Genomic DNA, 21,955 nt, shown 5'->3' with positions numbered 1-21,955 from the left:
GGTTCCATGAGGCTAAGTTTCCGTGAAACTCTTTGCCTCAGGACTGCTTCTAGGCTTTTAGGCCTGCCAAGCGAGTCATTACTGGAGTGGATGTAGCAGGAAACGAGTATTCTAGCATCCTTCAGATTAAGATGTAGAACTCTCAGTTCCTCCTGAGCCATGCCTGCCTGGATGCCTGCCTTAATGATAATGGACTGAACCACTGAACCTGTAAGGTAGTCCCAATTAAATGTTGTTCTTTTAAGAGTTACTTGGTCATGGTGTCTGTTCACAGCAGTAAAAACCTAACTAAGACATTACTTTAAAAGTGATTATATTGTGTAAAGTCTTAGTGGTTAAACCATTGGTATTTATGATCCTGAGAGTACAATTAAATACTCTTGCTTTATTGAGCAAGGAAATGCTTTATTCTCTGAATTGTCTGGACATGTATGTATACTTTATGGATTAGTGAATATGTCTAGAGATACTTCTGCGATTTAGAGAAAAACAAGACTGATTCACTCACTGAGGGTTGGGTAAAACATTTTATATAAAGTACTTGGTTAAGGACTCAGTTTTGTGAGAGATAGATATCATGAAATGATTGTGTTTCTGTGATAATAATTCTCTCAATTGCTCAATAGTGCTTGCCTTTTAGGTAGTTGGTACAGACTCATTGTACAATCTAACATTGCAGTTTAGGGCCATTACATTTATGTTGGGGTATCTTTTACATGATTTAGGTGTCTATCTCAAAGCGAATCTCTCTAGGGTCTTACAGAAAATATTCTCTCTCTCTCTCTCTCTCTCTCTCTCTCTTTCTCTCTGTGTGTGTGTGTGTGTGTGTGTGTGTATGTATGTGTGTGTGTGTGTGTGTGTGTGCTTGTGTGTATATGTTAGAGGGTCATGAAGTAAAAGATAATTTGATTTTCAGGTCTTTCTTCTAGGTAACAACAGCTCTTTTTGGCCATATGGACAGGGTGGGCATGGAAGGAAGGGAAGCCCCAAGCAGATCCATGTTTGGCATAATGATACTGATAAAGCCTATTTACTCACCCTGGTGGGCCCTAAGCTCATAGCCTTTGCTCTACTCAGCTGGTGTTTATTTCTCCTCTTGGTTTTCTATTTTGGTGGTCCTAGCAGAGCCAAGGCTACATCTTCCATGGCTTCCACAAATAACTGTGTAGATCAACTTCTAATTTCATCCTTCCCAGAACTGGAAGATTTTCAGGAATAGAAAAAAAAATAATAATAACAAAACAATGATGGCCCCTCCTCAGGAATTCATGTGATCTCTCCCCAATTCCTTTTGCCCTTCCCAGTACAGCACAAGGCAGGGAGGTAAAGCAATCTAGACACTAATTACCTTTTCCTTTGTACAGCATCTCTTGTCTCCCTGAGATATTCTGTGGCTCTCCAGCCACTTTTCACCAGCCCCCTCGGGGTGTCCTTGGCTTCTAGCAGGGTCTCTCTCCCTCTAACTTCACACCCCAAATGGTGCTCAAGGAAAGTCCCAGTTGTTTTTTCACACTGCTTAAAAGGTTTGAAAATGTATAGATACACAAATACATCACACATACACACACACAAACACTCTGTCCATGACTAAAAATGGAGTGAAAGCCTGCAATAGAACTGTCAGGTCCTGAAAAAATGTTCAACATCCTTAATCATCAGGGAAATGCAAATCAAAACAACCCTGAGGTTCCACCTCACACCAGTCAGAATGGCTAAGATCAAAAATTCAGGTCACAGCAGATGCTGGTGAGGATGTGGAGAAAGAGGAACACTCCTCCATTGTTGGTGGGATTGCAAACTTGTACAACCACTCTGGAAATCAGTCTGGCGGTTCCTCAGAAAATTGGACATAGTACTACCAAGGATCCCGCAATACCTCTCCTGGGCATATATCCAGAAGATTTTCCTACCGGTAAGAAGGACACATGCTCCACTATGTTCATTGCAGCCTTATTTATAATAGCCAGAAGCTGGAAAGAACCCAGATGCCCCTCAACAGAGGAATGGATACAGAAAAATGTGGTACATTTACACAATGGAGTACTACTCAGCTATTAAAAAGAATGAATTTATGAAATTCCTAGCCAAATGGATGGACCTGGAGGGCATCATCCTGAGTGAGGTAACCCAATCACAAAGGAACTTACATAATATGCACTCACTGATAAGTGGATATTAGCCCAGAAACTTAGGATAGCCAAGATATAAGATACAATTTGCTAAACGCATGAAACTCAAGAAGAACGAAGACCAAAGTGTGGACACTTTGCCCCTTCTTAGAATTGGGAACAAAACACCCATGGAAGGAGTTACAGAGACAAAGTTTGGAACTATGATGAAAGCATGGACCATCTAGAGACTGCCATATCCGGGGATCCATCCCATAATCAGCTTCCAAACGCTGACACCATTGCATACACTAGCAAGATTTTGCTGAAAGAACCCAGATATAGCTGTTTCTTGTGAGACTAGGCCAGGGCCTAGCAAACACAGAAGTAGATGCTCACAGTCAGCTAGTGGATGGATCTCAGGGCCCCCAATGGAGGAGCTAGAGAAAGTACCTAAGGAGCTAAAGGGATCTGCAACCCTATAGGTGAAACAACATTATGAACTAACCAGTACCCTGGAGCTCTTGACTCTAGCTGCATATGTATCAAAAGATGGCCTAGTCGGCCATCACTGGAAAGAGAGGCCCATTGGACTTGCAAACTTTATATGCCCCAGGACAGGGGAATGCCAGGGCCAAAAAGTGGGAGTGGATGGGTAGGGGAGTGTGGGGGAGGGTATGGGGGACTTTTGGGATAGCATTGGAAATGTAAATGAGGAAAATACCTAATAAAAAATATATTTAAAAAAAAAAAAAGTACTGTCAGGTCCAAGCCTTCTCTAGGACAGATGGTGGGACACACAGACAGACTCATTTCTGCTTCTTCTTGAATCTCTGCCTCCTCCAGTTTCTATGCCCTGTCCAATTCTTCTGCATTTAGGGGTATAAATACTTGCTCTTCTCACATTCCTCTCTCCCTACATCTATCTACCTGAATGACTACTTTTTAATTTAAGCTGGAGAATCAGTGCCTTTCATCTTTGCTGTGGATAATAGCTAACAGCCATTCTCAGTCTTAGGAGAATATCAATATTACCTAGATAGCTTTCAAAGTATAAATTAAATTAGATTATCTGTAATATGAGCATAGTGGCAGAAATGACACAAAGCCTCTCATTTGGTCCTTATGTTCAGCACACTGGGAGCCAATGCGAATGGGCCAGGAGGATGAGAACAAACACATCAGTGAATACCACAAAATTGAGAAAGCTAGGTACCACCAGACTAAGAAACTTACCTTAGCTGTACAGCTGGCAGTTTTCAGAGTGGGTACACCAAAGTTTGAGTTCTGCATCTAGCTAGGATCGTGAGGAAGAGCAACAGTTTTTGTTTTGTTTGCTAGTCCTTTCCAGTCTTTCATCTTATTTGTATTCACTGCCCACATCTCATGAGCACCTTTGGCACTGTGCATTATCGAAGGTCTAGAGCTTCTTCAGGCCAGCTCACCTTCTCTTGGCTATAGATGTTATCCACTACACCATCACCTCTTCAGAATGAGCCTCACAGAGAGGGCAAGAATTCATTGACTCAATCTCATGTCTGTGGGTTGTGTTCCAGGTATGGCCACTAAAAAGACTTGTTTGCTTAAACTTTCAAGAAGGATTCCATTATTGCACGTGAAAAGGAAAAGGAAGGATTACATCTGTGAGCCTCTTAGGCATTGCCTGGAATCACGTTCTCTCAGCTAAGCCACAGCATGGCTGTGCTTTGGTTTGAAGATAAAACTCAATGGTTACGAGCACTACATGGTGGCTCACCAACATCTGTAATAGGATCTGATGCCCTTTTCTGGTGTGTGTATGAAGACAGCAACACTGTACTCATATTCATAAAATAAAGAAATCTTTTTTAAAAAAAAAACAGAATTTCATGTGTCTGAACTCTTAGTCTCTAGCTAATATGGCTGATTTGAGAGGACAAGCTCACACTGCAGGAAAGGAATGAGGAAGGGAGGTCTTGTGGAGTACAGCCAAGCCACATCTATCTGTCTGTCTGTCTGTCTGTCTCTCCTTCTCTCTTTCTCCTTTCCTCATTCTCCCTCTCCTCCACTCCCTCTCTTCCTTTCTGTTTTCTTCCCTCCCCTCCCCTTCTCCTTTCCTCCTTTCCCTCTCCCATTCTTCCCTCTCTGTCTTTGTTTTCTTTCCTCCCTCCTTCTCTGTCTTTTTCTTCCTCTTTTCCCCTCTCTCTTCCTCTTTCTCCTTCCTTCCACCCAGTCCCTCTCCTCTCTTCCTAGTCTGCTGAAGTGTAAGCAAGCAACCTCAAACTTTCCTGATACAGCCATATACACAACCACTGGCATACTGTCTCTGCCACCACCCACTGTGACCCCTCATACCTTGAGACAAAATTGGGCTCTTCTCCCCTAAGTCGCTTCATGTCTGGTATCTGACTACAGTGACAGTAAAAAGTAGTGGATACATGCCTAGCTACTTTGTCATCCTTCAAGATTTAGATGACATAAAACAAATTTCCTCACCAGGGTCTGACTTGAGGGGTCTTTGGTGGTGAACTCAGGTATTCTGACTTTGCCTTGCACAGCTCTCAGTACCTTCGCTGACTCATGAAGGATCTGTTTATCCTTCCTATTCAATAGATCATGAACCCCTTGAAAGGGAGACTTGTGTCCTTCACTTATAGCCTTGGAATCTAGCCAAATCCCTATGGCAAAGAAAGAATGTCCAAGTCTTATGATTATATAAAAAAAAAAATGGTCAAAATGTTAAAGGGGCAGTAGCTTAAAATTTTAACAATCAGAAATGAGCCAGATGAAAGTAGGTGGCCTAAGTCGAAAAGTCAGGAGCTATTTTTAGCTTTTAACAGCTGAGAGCCAACTGTTGTGACTTGGTGTTTAATTTCTAGGATTAAGAAGACCAGAAAACCTGAATAGACTCTAAAAGTGATTTCATCATCCAGTAGCCACTTTGTACCTGCCTGGTAACTTTCACTAAAAGTCATTATAGGGTAAATATCATGAAAATGATTACATACCTATGAGATCTTCAACACAAAACTGAGAAAAACAAATAGACAAACCACCTAACCCAAACCACTGACATGTTTGTGTACATGCCACAAAACCACCAGTATTCTTTCTTTCAAGGGAAAGGACACCCATTTTTGTATTTTAGCCTGTAACTTTGAGAGTAACTTGGATGTGGTGAAAATATGACTTTTTGATTGATTAATCGCTATCTATCCTGAGCTGTAAATCTACTTGAGGCTCTTTGGCAGAAATTACAGGAGATTTAATATAATAAACACCTTCAATCTCACCAGACTCCCCCATCTATTTTATAGAGAAAGAGAATGACACCCTTTCACACAAAAATGCAAATTATGTAACACCAAGCTTAAGAAAATGCTAGACTGTGTTTCATGAAGTTTGTGAGATGCTGAGGAAAAGGAAGTACGTAGAGACTGGCGGGGGTGACGTGTGAGCGCCCATTCATACTGTTGGCTTTCCAGTTACACCAGCAGACAAGCCTTGTCACAGGACTGAAGTTTTAGTCTTCTCCGAAAAGGACTCCTACACCAATCCAGTGGCACAGCCTACAGGCTCGGGATAACAAGGCACATGTCCTATTAATGTGTCTTAGGCTCCATGTTCCTATGTCACTTTTCACTCGGATTTGCTTGTAACACCAAACTCAGCTTTTCTTCTGCCCTTTGGAGTAAACAAAAATCTCAAAATATTGCAGCCCCTACCCCCACGCCAGCACTGTCTAGTTTCGTTTCAAACTAGATTCATGCCCAACTCCCTAAATGCAATATAGTGTAATGAACTTTATAGAGGAAGTATACACATTACATAACCTTAATAAACTGTGTTTTGGTCCGAGCACTGTATGCTCAATGTTAAATGAGCCAATTACATTAAGAAAGGGTTCTATAAACGGGCATATAAAACAAAGTTATATAATGGTCAGTTGACAAAAAAAAATATGGTACTGGGGCGCCCAGGAACCTAACCCGACTGTCTCCACCAGGACCAATGGCTCAGCATTGTACCCCTAGGCTCCCTATCTCCTTCCTGCCAAGGCATTTGTCTCTTGTGTTGTAGGCTTCTGGGCTATGTTGTTGGTTGTCTGGGCGTTTGTGTGCTGGAGGGGAAGCCTCCCACTGGGTGCGCAGAGCGGCCCGCAGGTGGCGCCCGACCTGGCGTTCTCGGTTGCTCTGTGTAGCCTAGGTGGATTGGAAGGGGCGGAGGTAACCAGCAGCGGCCAGTGGTGGCCGCCGGCAGTCCCCCGCCCCCTCCACGAATGCTCGCGACACGCGCGCCCGGAGAGGGCACGGGCGGCGGGGCTAGCTGTCTTCCGAGCTCGGGAACCGCTACCGTCTGCTGCTCTGCGAGGAGTCCGCGTGTTCCCCGCCGTGCTCAGCTCCAAGCCGAACACCATGGAGGCGCAGGCACAAGGTGGGTGGTCGCCGGTCGTCCCCGAGGTCTGGTCCTCAGACGTACAGAGAGACTATCTTCCTTCAGTACCTAACTTTACTCCGGGACAGACAGGGACATCCTACGCAGACGGAACTCTGCGCCTACGCGCGCCTTCGGGATCCTTTGCCTAACTCAGATTTTGCGGTGGGGCTGGGGACCAGGGAAGAGCTGAGGACTGAAAACAGAGTAGCGGGTCTGCAGGGATTGTGTCCTTGTTTGCACTATCCCTTCCAGCAGTCAGTGGGCCATACTTCCTCATCCTGGAAGGTGTTCAAAGGACCTGTTGTGCAGGCTTCGGATGCCTGCGCTGTTCTCCCCGGGGAGGCGTGAGGAGAGCCGGATCCTCTGGACTCCGGCCTTGGGGCTCACCTCCTGCAGTTCACAAATGCGGGCGGGGGTGACGCGGACCCGAGAGGTGGCGGTTTTGTGGAGACTCAGTGTCCCTGCTATTCGAGGGCTGCAGCGTGGGAGGATTGGCCTTCAAAGGCAAGAGAGCTTCACATTTCCCCCAACCCCCAACCCCGCCCCCGACATCCAGATTGATAACCCTATCCCAGTTTTTCCGTGTTCTGGGAAGAGTCGCTCTCCCACCCCACCCCACCTCACCCCCCAAGCCGCACCCAGTGCCTGCCTTAATTGAGGGTTGGTCACCTGCTCTCCGTGCTCAGGGTGTCCGCTGGAGGAATCCAGAGAATTCTAGGATCATTCAAGAATAAGAGTAAAGGGATCTTAGAAAGGATCAGAGATGGTCTTATGTGGAGTGAGGGACAGGGAGGACGAAAGCTCTAGGAAATTCACTTTGGAAGCAGCACTCAGAAGGAATGGGTTGCATTAATGCCATCATGACCATCTTTCTTCGCACTGAGGAATTTTGTGGTGCCTTTTTAAATACATAATGCTTTTTTTCTTCTTCTTCAAATGAAGAAGATTCACGACCTCATTCGTTCTAGGGGCAAAAGCAGCTCGAATGAGGGCAGTTTGGGCAGTGTGTAGGACTAGAGTCACTCAGTTGGTTTGCTGCCAGGATCACAATAGTCTGAACAACATGAACCGTACTTCTCTTTGGTCGCATCAGCCAAGGTCCCGCCTGGAAGCTGCAGCTTAATAGGAAAGGAGAGTGCAATTAACTAAGCAGTCCCAGACCCTGGAGTTAGGCTCAACCCCCAAAACCCAAATCGTGAACAAGTCTAGATAGATGTGTGGGCAGTGTGGGGGTCAGTGGATGCAGGGTCACTCAGAGAAGCATTAGGAAGACTTCCTAAGAGGGATTCTGCAAAACCCTTCTGGACTAAGAAAATTCTTCATTGAGGCAGGCCACGTGGTCAAACATGGATTGGAGGCGAGAGGGAGTCTGTGGAGGATGAGGAAACTGCCCGGATACTGAAGATGAGGAGTGTGTGTGTGGCTAAATTGATAGAGCAGAGTTCTTTGAGAAAATCTACATGTAACAAAAGCTTACAGATGGCCCTCAGGGGGAGTTCCTGCTGACCTTCAGCAAGCAGAGAGCCTTGGTTGCTGGTCAGATTCAAAAGTAGAGGTCCAGCAGATGCCTTTGTGTCTGAACTGAAGCAGATACTGACAACACTGGAGTTTTCTGACCTGACTTTCAGACTAGATGCAGTTATTTCTAAGTATTGATAGAGAATTGACACCAGGACCCTTAAAAAGACACCAAAATCTTTGCTGGAGAGAGAGCTCAGTGCTTAAGAGCCTGTACAGCTCTTGCAAAGGACCTAAGTTTGGTCTTCTACACAACTGCCAGTAATTCCAGCTCTAGTGGATTGGATGTCCTCTTCTGGTCTCTTTGGGTAACACACACACACACACACACACACACACACACTACTTACTTGAAAAAATATATCAAAACCCAAGGATCTCAAGTGTGTTGTATATCTGCCTAGGACCTCTTATACATATCCAGTACACTTTCAATAGTCTTTGGATCATTTATTAAACTGTCATGAGAATAATTATATTGTATTTTTAAAGAAAATAATGACAATGGAGAAAAGTCGGTACACATTCAGATAGTTTTTTTTCAAGTATTATTTATCTGTACTTAATTATGTCCAAGTTTGAAGACCCCCATGGATATGGAGTTAAGTGGACTGGGCTGATCCCATAGCCGTCATTTTGGAATCTCTGGGGCCTGAGCATGAGAATACTTGAAAGCTAGCCACATAATTCTATTATCCACTGAGGTAGGAAAAGAATTATAATAGCTAAAAAGCACCCACCTGAATTCTAAAGGCTCCTGAAGACTAAAAACCCATGTATCTAGCTTGCTTTATCTTTGAGCAAATATTTGAGTGCTTTCGTCTTCTAGACAGAGCATTAGGGACAGCAAAACCAGACTTGATTTCTATTTCATGAAATGCACAGCAGAGGATGAGATGGTTTTATTAATGTGGCACTTACTTTATCAACTAAGATGTAAAACCACCACATGTTACTGACAGGAGAGTGAGTTGCATACTACAATGAGAGAATCATAGACTTTAGGACCGTTATCAATAGTCAAAGTAGCTTAGTCTGTTTATTTTCTCTCTGTCTCTATTCTCAATGCTTTATATGAATTGATGGACATCATGGTAGTGCCCAAGGAGGTAAGTTAAGCTGTCTTTTCCATTTTGCAGAGGAGATGAGACAGAAGCTAGATTCTGTTTATGGATAAACAGACATTGAGTAGCTAAGTTGGTACTGTGAGCGCCCATCCCACTCAGACCCTGGAAAGATAAAACTCTTAACTGGAAAGATAAAAAGTCTTAACTGCCTCTCCAGCTGCCCTGCAACACTCTCCCCTGTGCCCTCACGGCTGGATGGAACTGGATTGAACCCTAAATGGGCATTTGCTCTTAGATTCTAAAATAGTCCTGTGATGTCCAAGGTGTAAGCTTCTACCTGTGGTTTACTTTACAGTTTTCTGAACTGGAGATGGTTCTCTATCTCCTCTCTTTCTGCCTCTAAATCTAAAGGAAACCAAATGTGTACAAGATTAGGCCTGCATCTTGTTACTAGAGGCCCCTTGTTGCACTACGGGGCTTAGATATGGGTTATCCAAGTAGCTCAGAAATGCAGAAGCAGGTCTTTGAAAGGCCTCCCGAAAGTGAAATTCTCCAAACGCTTTCATTTGCTTTGTGAAAATACTAAATTATTTCCAGCAAAACAAGAAGACACCCTAAGGAGTTTGGCAGGATGGGGACAGGGGGATTATGAGTGGGTGAGTTTGTGAGAAGGGGCTCTTAAACAGCACTGTGGAGTTTTCAACCCACAGGAGGCCAGCACTGCTAGCTGCTTTTCGTTGGCCCGGAGAAGTTGTCCTTCACATGTTCCTGGTGAAGGGGTTTCAATCTTACAATAGTGTGAAAGAGATGGGCATTCAGTACTGTATCACAAGTTTAATTTTTTTCTCAGACTTGTGATTCAGTATAGTATTTATTATGGTTTTGTTATGAATTATCTCCCTGTAGTCTTGTATATGGAATGCTTCATTTCTCTATGGTGACTGCAATCATTTGAGAGGTGGTTCAGTCCTGAGGACTGGACCCTTATCAAAGTGTTAATCTGTGGATGGTTTTGTAATTTGATGACAGTACTGGGAGTGGGTGGGAAGTGGGACCCAGATAAGGACATGGGTCCTTGAGACTTTGCCATTGAATAGGATCCTGCTCTGTTTACTGCTTGCAATGAAGGAAGCAACTATGTTCCACAGGAGCTCTAGCTGTGGTTAGAGCTGAAACTGCTGAAACTGCCCATTACAGCCCAACAGCAACAGAGTAAGCTGGGCCAAAGTTATGGAAACCACAAACCTGAATAATATTTTCATGCAGCAAGTCGTTTCCTCAAGTATTTTGTCATAGCAAGGAGTGCTAACTGGCCCAAAGTATTTTGATGCTAGATTATGGCAGCCAGCTACAGTTTCTAGTCAACCACTTGGTGATATGTGAAACAGCTGAGCAATGACCTAACTAAAGGAGCAATGGTGCTAAGCTCTGATGTTTAATAGTTAAAATTGCTTCAGACTCTTCTCATGCTATAGCATTTTCAGTTTATGATATATATATGTATATATATATGTGTGTATATATATGTATATATATGTGTGTATATATATATATGTATATATATATGTGTGTATATATATATATATATATATGCATAACTTCTTACTTAAATTGAGAAACACCTGCAGTAAGCAATTTGGTTAGGAATGTAGCATGCTCCTGAAATATGCAGCAGCCATTTAAAAATGAAAGTTCCTGATCCCAGTCAACTGTTTTTTGATGTTTTATTTCTCGTAATTAAAATAAACTCATTGTTATGTTTCTCAGGGTGTTTTATGTTTGCTTTTGTCTTTTGTTATTTACTGTTATTTTTTATTTGTTTGTTTTGGGTGTTTTTGTTTTTGCTAAAAGGAAAACCTTGCTGTTGTTTAACCTTTGCATATCAAATTACTAGTGGCTTTAGCTTCCTATGGCTTACAAATTGCTGCAAACATTGCAGCTGAAGCCAATACAATTCTATAGACCAGAGAGACATAGTGACTGAGTCAACAGGGCATGTTTGTGAATCCGTGCCTTACCTCTGCTGGCTTCAGGTGTCCGAAGAAGTCTTGTCTGGTAGAGATACCGATCTCTGCTTCTGAGGACACAGGTGCAGCATGTCCCCCATTCTAACTGTGGTCTCTGCCTGTTTCTTATAAAAATTTGCACTGGCAGTAAGGGCTCACCTGGCTAAACCTGGCTAAATTACACAGCTCAAGAGCCTCAAATTAGCCACATTTGTAATGATAACTTTTCATATTCATTAATATTTGCAGGTTTTTGAGTTTAGAATTATTCGGTCTACTACAGTTTCAGTTGAACACTTAACCCAGGAGAATGCTAAAAGTCCATGAATGACATGAAATAATAAATACTGGATCATTCCTACCTGTTTCCAAATCCTATTAAGACAACAGTGTTTTATTGACTTACTCAAGACTCTTGTGTCAGGAAGGACTTACAACAACAGTTTATATGGATATAGATAAAACACAATGGGTCAGTATAAATTAGAAACGAATGAAAGGAAATAAAGAAGGATATGAACAAAAAATGAGTCCAGGAATGATGATGATCTGTGACATATACACAGTTGTATAGTTTTTACTGTACAGAACGTGAGTAAAAACTTTTTTATAGCATTCATTTATCTTATGTGTGTGTGAGTGCATGTATCAGTCAGAGGACAGCTTTCAGGAGCTGGTTCACTCCTTTGACCATGTGATCCCCAGGGGCTGAATTCAGGTCATGAGACTTGCTGGCAAGAACCTTTATCCAGTAGTCAATGATCTAGTTCCCCAATGCGTGAGGATTTGCTTTGTAAACAACTGTGCCATTTTATTATAGAGTGATTTCTTCCTTCCCTGATAAATAACAAAAGGCGTCTATATGATTAGATTTTATTAGGAGAAATTTAACTTTTTATTCAAAACTTTCATTTCAGGCAATAAAATTGTAAGTTTAGAACAATGGAATTTAACTGTTAAATTTTGTAAATAAATTTAATTATTTACTGTTGGGGGGTGCATATACTGTACAGTATGCCTGTGGAGGTCAGAAGACAATCTCTGGGAATTAGTACTCCTACTATGTAGATTCTAGACATCCAACTCAGTTCACCAGGCCTGGTAGCAAGTACTTTTACTGCTAAACCATCTCATATATGTATATGGTCATATTGTATATTCTTGTTGCAATTCAAACACAATTCATCAGAACATGATAATACAGATCCTGTAGACAGATGCAACCCATCTTAAATTGTTCTCCATAACATTTACTTAGTTTCTTAATATTCTGAATAAACACTTACAAATTTCTTCAAAAAAACCCTATAAACAGAGAGTTCATTTTGGCAGATAAGCTAAGCATTCTATAGCAGCTAATGATAATAAGCATTTCAGAAAATATTGATTTGGTTATGAGAAGCTTGGCCAGATCCTGTCCAATAGAGATGCAGATGCTCGCAGCCAACCATCAGACTGAGCACAGGGACCCCAATGGAGGAGTTAGGGGAAGGACTAAGGAGCTGCAGGGGCCTTATCTGGCATCAATGGGAGTGGAAGCCCTTGGTCCTGTGAAGGCTTGATGCCCCAGTGTAGAGGAATGCTAGGGCAGTGAGGTGGGGGCAGGTGGGTAGGTAGGAGAGCACCCTCATAGAAGCAGGGTAAAGGGTGTATGGGAGAGGGGGTTTGCAGAGGGGAAACTGGGAAAGAGGATAACATTTGAAATGTAAACAAATAAAATATCCAATTAAAAAAATAAAGTAGAAACTTGCTCATTTAAACAGAAAAAATATTAATTTGGTTAAGTAAATATTCCATAAAATATGTATTGATCGTGCTAGTAATAACACATATGGCAAACCCTTGGCTCCAGTAGGCATTGGGGCATTTGTAGTGGTTATGATCCTGGAATCAAGAAAACCTGTCCAAATTTTAATTCTACCACCCTAAGCTTAAAATTCAGCTAATTCTGGTGAGGTACTGGTTTCTCTTGGCCTCAGTTTCTTCACATGTGGACTAAATATAATAGGTCTAACGTGCTAGGGATCTGACGAAGCTTCAGTGAGTTAACTTATACGAGGCGTTTGAGTGGTGCTCTGTACGTGGTAAGCACTGTGTAAATGTTCGTTGTTGCCTCCCTCCCATGCCAAGACCTGACTATGCATTCAGTATTTTATGGAAATGTGTAGTAGCACTGTAAGGTAGGGATATTTACTTTTAACTCATTTACATACAGGAAAACTGAGGTCAGAAATGAAGTAAAAAAGACAAAATTAATTCCAGTTCTGCTGAACATGTGCTTTCCTAGGGCACGCCACTGTCTCTCAGTATGGATTCAAGCAGGCTCCAAAGCTTATAGAAATGAGAGGTAGCAGAGTTAAGAATTCATCATCATGAGTAATAGTTCATAGAGCAAAAAGATAGCTTATTTCCATCCCAATGGAATTTTTAGAACTAATTCACACTGAAGCTAATAATATTTTAGACTTGTTATGCCCAGTTCTGCAATGTACACACTGAAGATGAGCCATTGTGTTATTAAAACATTGTAGAAAATATTTAATCTCAATCTGAGGCTTCTATCCTGTCTTTGATCATTCAGTTCCTGGATAAAAGATACACAACTTTTATTATTTACAATAAACCTTAATTAGCACTAATGCTGGACAGATATCTACCCACTATGCTATTAGAATCTGCTTTCTTATCAATAACCCCGAGTTTTACTTACTATGTCTAATCTGAGCTGCTCTTAACTCCAACTCTTTGGCCATGCTTTCTTGACTCCTAACTCATGGCATCTTTCTTCTCTTTCCACCTTCTTTTTTTTCCTCATGGTCTACTCTGAAATCAAGGCCTGTAACAACAAGCCTATCTCAATTCTGCCCAGCAATAGGCTGTAGGCATCTTTAGTCACCAATCAGAAATAACTTGGGAGCAAGGTTACATAGCATCACTTGAGTCTATGTGGCAGACTCATCTCTGAAGCAACTTGGTCTTGGGGGCCTGCATTTAATATTAAAATATATAGCAACAGACCAAATCTCAACAAAAAGCATATTCAACTTACAGGGATGGTAATACTGCTTTCATTTTCTAGGTAAGGATATAGAATTACAGGATGGTTCCTTAACTGTCCTCATCTCAAGAAACTTAGAAGTGTTGGAGTGTGCCAATGTGGATGAAGAAATTTCACAGGGCCCTACTCCTAGCTGAAGAAATACAGGAAATCAATGGATGTTGAGAGGCTGAGAATCAGTTTTCCTCTAGAGATGAGCTCTCAGTAGAATATATATATATATATATATATATATATAATGCAAAAATTTTGAAAGGCTGTGAAAGACAGACAGGAAAGGAGTGGGAAGGGGGAGATGTACAAATGGTTTAGATACAGTCACAATGTATGAAATTCTCAAAACATTTTTGAATTTAAATTAAAAATGTCAGAGCCTGGATTTGAAATCAGCTTGAGTCTATACCGGAGGTTTTAGTGACTTTCTGAACCATCCCCTCATGTTGGCATGTGGAACAGTCAGCCAGCGCATCAACTTGCAATAGTGAACTCACTTTGTAGTCCGTACACTCAGAGAGCTTTTGAAGGGCAGAAGTTAATTGCGCTATTCATTCTGTATCTGTTTAGGGCCTAGGTCATAGAATCTAAAGGTAATTTGGTATCCCTGAGACCTCTGAGAGTATTCTTCCTAATATGGCTGAGGTTATCAGCTTATTGCCCAATGAAAAATTCTGTTAAATCACCCAGTACGTGCTTCACAGAAATAGTACAGAATTTTTACCACTAGATCTAGGAATAGTCAGTTTAAATAGTTTAAATGTTCCATTTGTTTATCTAAGAATGTCAGTGTTTTTTAATTCTCTCTCTCTCTTTCTCTCTCTCTCTCTCTCTCTCTCTCTCTCTCTCGTGTGTGCTTAAATGAATGTGTGCATATTTGTGTGTGTATAGCCCAGCAGTCTTCCTCTATTCACTGTATTTTCAAAGACAGACCTCAATGTATGCAGATGGTCACCATTACAGCTGTTTTGGAATTCTCAAAATTATTCTTGGAAGCCACTTGCTAAACTGACTGAGTTATGATACAGTTAAGAACACAGGAAAACTGAAGGTATAATGTAGAGATTCCAAGCATGCCATTTCATGCTGTAGTCTATCAAATGCCTACAAAGTATAATGTAATTTACTTAAAATATATCCATTCAATTAACAATTATTACAGGGGCTGGAGAGATGGCTAAGTGGCTAAGAGTACTGACTGCTCTTCCAGAGGTCCTGAGTTCAATTCCCAGTAAATACATGGTGGCTCACAACCATCCATAATGAGATCTGATGCCCTCTTCTGGTATGTCTGAAAACAGCTATAGTGTACTCATATAAATTTAAAATACAAAAAAGAATTATTACAGATGTACTGGGGAAGGCAACAAACATCTTGATGCTTCTGAATAAATCTGAAGCTAAAAGGAAGCTTCCTTCTTTCAATAACAATACATTGTAAAGAGGTTCTCACAGTGTGTTTAGTATATAAATGTTGCACTTTGATATATAAGAAGTAAAATTCCCAGAATAAAACCACAAATGAACAATACTCTTAGTCATCAACAAACTGTTTCTTTTTTGCAAGCGACAAAACTGGTACTTTACTGTAACCAGAAAATATACTGAAAATGTGTGAGAGCGTCAGACCTGTCTCCAAAGATGCCGGTGGTTATTTATACCCTAGACAAACTGCATTTTCTGTGACATAGATTTAAAATGTGGGATCCTCTTCAACTCCTGGGCAATTGCAAAATAGGGTTTTCTTTCAGTTAGAATTTTTTTTCCCCCTGTGGATTTGATAGCAAGGGCATCTTCTCAGGGGATCTAAGAAGCAGAATCAATTCATTTGAAAGGAAAGGAAATTTTGAGATGAAGGGAGTGAGAGGGTGTGCTTGCAGATAGCTCTGTTTTAAAGTCTGGGTTTTTTTTTTTTTTTTTTTTTTTTGTTTTTTTTTTTTGTTTGTTTTTTTAGTTTTTCTTTTACACATACACGGACCGAGAGCAGCAACGGTAGGAGCTACAAGCAGACAAACAGACAAATAATAACCACCATACCGTATAATTCTCAACATTCCAGCTTCCAAAACAAATTCCTTTCTACATAATGACATCAGAGGAAGAAAATTTCCCCGACCTCACAGGGCAGGCCAGGAGGAAAATATAGTTGCTGCCCCCTGTTGTTTCTCTTTAAATGCTGAAGGATTTCAGGACATTCTAGGATATTTATGTTGCCTGCAAAGTTTGTTTCAAACAACTGGAAGAGATTCAAGGGTTGAAAGGAGTGAGAGACATGCTATTTTGAATTCACTTGTTTATAAAGTTGCTCATCTCCTTCCTTAAGAGATCTGAGCAAGAATATTAATTATATCAAGGACTACTCCTTTATATCTTATCATCCAACATCTTAGATGTAAATTGAGATTTTGATGACCTTTTTCTAGTAGGAGAAAGTAAAAACCCATTCATATCTAGCTTCATCCCATGTTTAGTATACTCACTATTCAATCTACTTGATTGCAGCAACTGAAGAATGTGTAACATGAAAATAGGCACCTGTATCACAGACCGTGGGTAGACACAGAGCTCAGAGCCATTGTTCTGCTGACTCTGGACTAGCACAGAGCATGTCACCCATTCCCCTCAGCTGAAGTCCTAAAGCCCCAGATAGAACAACACTTGTCTTCTCAGATACTGAGTGATGTCTTCCTTGGCAGAGCTTTGTTCTAGTTCTGTCCTCAGAATTCAATGTTTCATAATAGTCTCCTATAATAATTACAAATTTGGTTTCTATTTGATTTGGAAATAAAGAATTAGTACCTGTGATGGTTTGTATATGCTTCGCCCAGGGAGTGGCACTATTAGAAAGTATGGCCCTGTTGGAGTAGGTGAGTGTGGGCTTTAAGACCCTCATCGTAGCTACTTGAAAGTCAGGATTCTGCTAGCAGCCTTCATATGAAGATGTAGAACTTTCAGCTCCTTCTGCACCATGCTTGCCTGAATATTGTCATGCTCCTACCTTGATGATAATGGACCAAATCTCTGGACCTGTAAGACAGCCCCAATTAAATGTTATTCTTATAAGAATCACTTGGTCCTATGTTGCGGTAAATCTCTCCAACCCAATTATGCCCCGGCAATGAAAACACAACACAATTAATATGAATACATGCTATGCGCCTAGATTGGGCAAATCTACCACTACACTATCATCTTCTCCATCTAAGAGACCCCTTAGAACTTGTGGTTTCTCCAAGTCATGTGCTTCTGCTCCACTTTTCTTCTTCCTCCTCCTCTGCATTCTCTCTCTCTCTCAAACCTCCTTTTTTTTCTCTCTTTCTGCTCCACTTTCCCTTTTATCTGACCAATAATCAGCTCTCCTTTATTTTACAAATTAAGGTGGAAAGAATGTTTAGAGGAAATCACCTGAGTGCTGACTCATTCCTTGTTCGTAGCCTCTCACAGGAGAATGGAATTGACATCAAATATAATTAGCCCCAGGGCTATCCACAACACTTCCCACTTTCTGTCCAATTAAAAGACTATTTTATTTTAGATATAAATGAACATAACTATTACAGTTTTGTAATTTATAAAGTACAAGAGACCTAATACCCAGTCCATAATCTTTGTTAATTAAACAGAACCTCTGTCATCTATCCTTACTTAAAAGACATAATTCTACATCTGGCTATGGCTTGACTTTAGATTGAATGCCACCTGGAAACCATTCTCCCAGAGCTGTTCTTTTCAAAGTAAAAAGCCTGGGTTGACTAGGGGGATTATGTAGTTTTCCAATCCCATTAGAAATCCAAGAACGACTGATATTAACTGAAAATATATAGGAAGCCTAACACAGCTTCCAAAACTTAGTCAATGTATAAAGACCGCTGATCACTTGGACAGTCCCTTACTTCAACACGTTGGAGCATCCGTCTTCAGCCTAGTGGCCAGGGTCATCTGACAGACTTAGAGAAATAGGAATACTAAGGACTAGCCTACTCTGCCTCCACAAAATCAAGCTGTCCTAGCCTGTAATTGTGTCCTTTCTTTGGACGGTAATATATCTGTAGATGAAATGAGGCAGTTCTTGCTTAGTGGCTGTTTCGCCACAACTGGAGTAACACAAAGATGCTCAGTTTCTTCTTTGACTCCAAGACAGGGAAATCTGTCAGGAGCAGACTAGTCGCAACAACAAGTGAATAAATAACATTAAATGTCACTTCTGTGGACTTCTGGTGGTTTTGAAAACTAACTATCTATGTAAAGTAATCTAGTCTGTTCTCTGTTACCTACTCTCAGCCGTTTCTGACTAAAATAACTGAAAACACCCTAACAACAATCTTAGAGTCATGAATTTCCTATTTGGGCTTTAACTCACAGGCTTAAACATCTCAGATCTGTTTCTAATAACAGCAATAGAAGGTCTGGGTCTAAGCCTTGCACTTCAAAATTTTTACTATCAAACACAACCTATAATAACCACCCCCAGCCCCAAAGCCTAGGGAACTGGGATAAAGACTCTTCATAACTTCTTCAAGCTGAATATGGGCATTGAGATATTTTTGAAGAGAGGAGGGAAGGTAGGGAAAATGGGGGAATTCATTGGCCTTAAGAAGGCCACACCAATGATTGTCTCGGATGTCTGTGTCCTGACTGGATCCGGATGAAAACCCAAGACATCAGGAGTTCAGGCAGGTCAGTTCAGCAAGTCTGATGATGAAATTCACCAAGGGTGTATTTATGTAATATATAAATCTCAAAACAAAACATCAATATCATCAAATAATCTTTTTGTTTTATTCTCTGAAATCTAGTTCTTCAGGGGGTCTCCTTCTATCAAATCTGATCCATATGACTCTGGAAGTGTCAACCTTAATTACCTTTTTCAAAAAATACAAGGACAAACCCTTTCCTTAAATTAGCATATCCTTCAACTGGTAACCAGGAAAATCTGTAGCTTGCCTTCTGTCCCAGAGGAACAATAACACAACAGCAATACTCAAAATTACACACATTTTAACCTATTTAGACCTTTCTAATTTGTCATGTCAGGATTTTAACCCAAATTCCCTTGGAGTCCACATTAAAGAATATGAGTCTCCTGCAGACTTTATTATACCATCTTGAAAACAATTGATTCGCACTTCTATCTATACCTGCTTATAAGAGGCAGCTTGTCAAACCAGAATTTAAACCCAAAATTCTTGTGGAGCCCTCGTTAGACAGAATATGAGTATCCTGTAAGACTTATTAGAGCAATATATCTTGATACCATCTTTAAAGCAATTAATTAAAACTTCCACTAATATCTATTATACCCTTTATTTGTTGTGTTCTCTACAAGGAGCCACAGACATCTATCTAATTAATACCTATTATAACATCTATCTGTTATGCTCTCTACCTGGAGCCACAGACTTCTATTAATTAATACCTGTTCATAGCAGGTGATTATCACTGCTCTCTACTTGGAGTCAGTGACTAATATTCCCTCTCTAGTTCTGAACCACAGGTGAAATTTCCCATCTTTAAGTACTATATCTGCTTATAAGAGGCAGCTTGTCAAACCCAAAATTCCCATGGAGCCCACGTTAGACAGAATGAATATCTTGTAAGACTTGTTAGAGCAATATATCTTTATACCACCTTTAAAAGCCTTGCCTTGGGGCTGGTGAGATGGCTCAGTGGGTAAGAGCACCCGACTGCTCTTCCGAGGGTCCAGAGTTCAAATCCCAGCAACCACATGGTGGCTCACAACCATCCGTAACGAGATCTTGCGCCCTCTTCTGGAGTGTCTGAAGACAGCTACAGTGTACTTACATATAATAAATAAATAAATCTTAAAAAAAAAAAAAAAAAAAAAAAGCCTTGCCTTAGCCTTGTCTAGTCTCAGAACATCTGTTTTTGAGGTAGTGACATTTAATTGTCCTGAGGAAGAGAACTCTCCCTGTCTGGCATTGGGGCCTGAGAGAACCCACCCCCACCCCCACCCCTCCGAGAGGTTTTTTTGGCACAGTGTTGCCCCATTTGTTTGTTGTTGCTCTACATTCCCTAGTTAAATGTCCGCCTCTGGCACACATTTAACATATTCCATAAGGAATAGACCCCCTTTTGGTATTACTTTGGTTTTTCCTGCAATCCTTTCTGAGATGACCTCGCTCAGCACAATTAAAACATTTGAAATCTTGGGTGTTTGGCAGCTTCTCCTATTATAGTCATATCAGGTGAGTGAGATCCAACATCAGCTGTATATCTAATCCACTCATCTATTGATGCTGACCTTGCCCTCACAGTGGTCTGTTTACTTCCTTGCAATTAACATTTGCATTTTCAAAGACTAAAGACTCAATTATTGCCTTTCTTGCTCATGAATCTGATATACTCCTTCCCAAAGCTGAAGTAAAAAAAGCCTTTGTAAAAAGTCAGGGAAGTTTTCTTGTGGACATTGTCTGACTTGAGTAAATGGTTCAAGTCTTTTCCCTTATTCCTCTACTTTGTCCCAGGCCTTTAAGGCTGACAATCAACACAGTGACAGAGTTTCTTTATCATATACAGCCTGCATCTCTACCTCAGCAAAGCGACCTTCATCAAGCATTTGGTCTGTGGAAATTTCTCTACCCCTGGCTCTATTTTGTCGTGCTGTCTCCCTCACCTTGTCTCTCCACCACGCAAACCATTGTAAATTTGCAACAGGTTCTAGTATTGCTCTTGCCATATCCTTCCAGTCTTGGGGGATTATTCTGTTTGTAATAGCCCAGGAAGTCAGGATTCATTTTACAAATGGCGAATGTATTTCAAAATTAGTGACACTTTCCTTAAATTTTCTCAGATCTAACACATCCACAGATTGCCATTCAAATTCTTGATAACCTGTGAATAATCATCGTCTAGCCGTCTTTGTTGTATATTAACTGGATAGACTAAAGTTTATTTTCTAATAACCTTTGGTTGGCTTTCTCTAATTTTATCTTCTGCCTTTACCTGAACATTTTCCTTAATTGAACATTTAAATTCCTCCCTTAAGGTCTGTGTCAAAGCTTCATATCTTTCCTTTTGTCACTCTTCCTGTTCCTGTATTCTCTGTTCAAGTTTCAGTCTCCACATTTTGATTTTTTTCTTTATATTGCAATTCTGATAGTCTGCTGTCTATTTTATTTTGACTGATTAATTTTAAAAGGTAATTCAAGTCTGACTTCCAATTCTCATTATTTTCTCTCTGCTGCTCAGTCTGATCTGTGAGCTGCTGAGTGCTTTATTCTGGTATCTTTTCTAGCTCCTGTCTCCAGCCATCATTCTCCTCTTTCTGTTGCTTATTTTGACTTATGAAATCCTGAACCTTTAGTTCATTTTCATCTTTTTGTCTTTCATTTTGGTCAATAATTTCCTGTGTCTTCAATTCTAGTGTTTCCTCTAAGCTATGTTGCCAAGTCTTAAACTTCTCTTTCTGTTGTTCATGCTGTTCTGTAATTTCCTGTATTTTGTGTTCTAAACCGTGCTTCCATAATCTTAGCTTCGCTTTATGTTGTAATTCTAATATTGCAGCATCTGCCGTATTTTGATTTGCCAGCTTTAATATATTATCCTCTAGACTATGTTGCCAAGTCTTAAGCTTATCTCTCTGTTGCTCAGACTCCTCTGTGAACTTCAGAAATTTCTGTTCTAGCATCTCTTCCAGCTTCTGTCTCCAACCCTCAGTCTCCTCTTTCTGTTGCTTATTTTGACCTACGAAATCCTGAACCTTTAGTTCTAGTGTTACTTGTAATCTCTTTTCTAAGGCAAGGAATTTTTAATCTAGGACCCAGTCTT

General features: G+C 40.8%; 1 protein-coding gene across 6 annotated transcripts in view; it reads left to right on the top strand.

Annotated features, from left to right (window-relative positions):
• The first annotated feature begins 6,280 nt into the window (after positions 1-6,280).
• Positions 6,281-21,955, top strand: part of Tpd52l1 (TPD52 like 1) — a 102,402-nt gene continuing 86,727 nt past the window's right edge. For 4 of the 6 annotated variants that reach the window (XM_029482820.1, XM_021174186.2, XM_029482818.1 and 1 more), the window contains exon 1: positions 6,281-6,521. In XM_029482820.1, coding sequence (XP_029338680.1) covers positions 6,503-6,521 — 19 coding nt within the window. In that variant the 5' untranslated portion in view covers positions 6,281-6,502. The remainder of the gene's footprint in view (positions 6,522-21,955) is intronic. The other 2 variants (XM_021174187.2, XM_029482819.1) reach the window with 1 other exon arrangement.

This window comes from Mus caroli, chromosome 10, assembly GCF_900094665.2.
Source record: "Mus caroli chromosome 10, CAROLI_EIJ_v1.1, whole genome shotgun sequence".
Lineage (NCBI taxonomy): Eukaryota > Metazoa > Chordata > Mammalia > Rodentia > Muridae > Mus > Mus caroli.
Note: the sequence above shows the minus strand (reverse complement) of the source record. Positions and strands in the feature narration are given on the sequence as shown.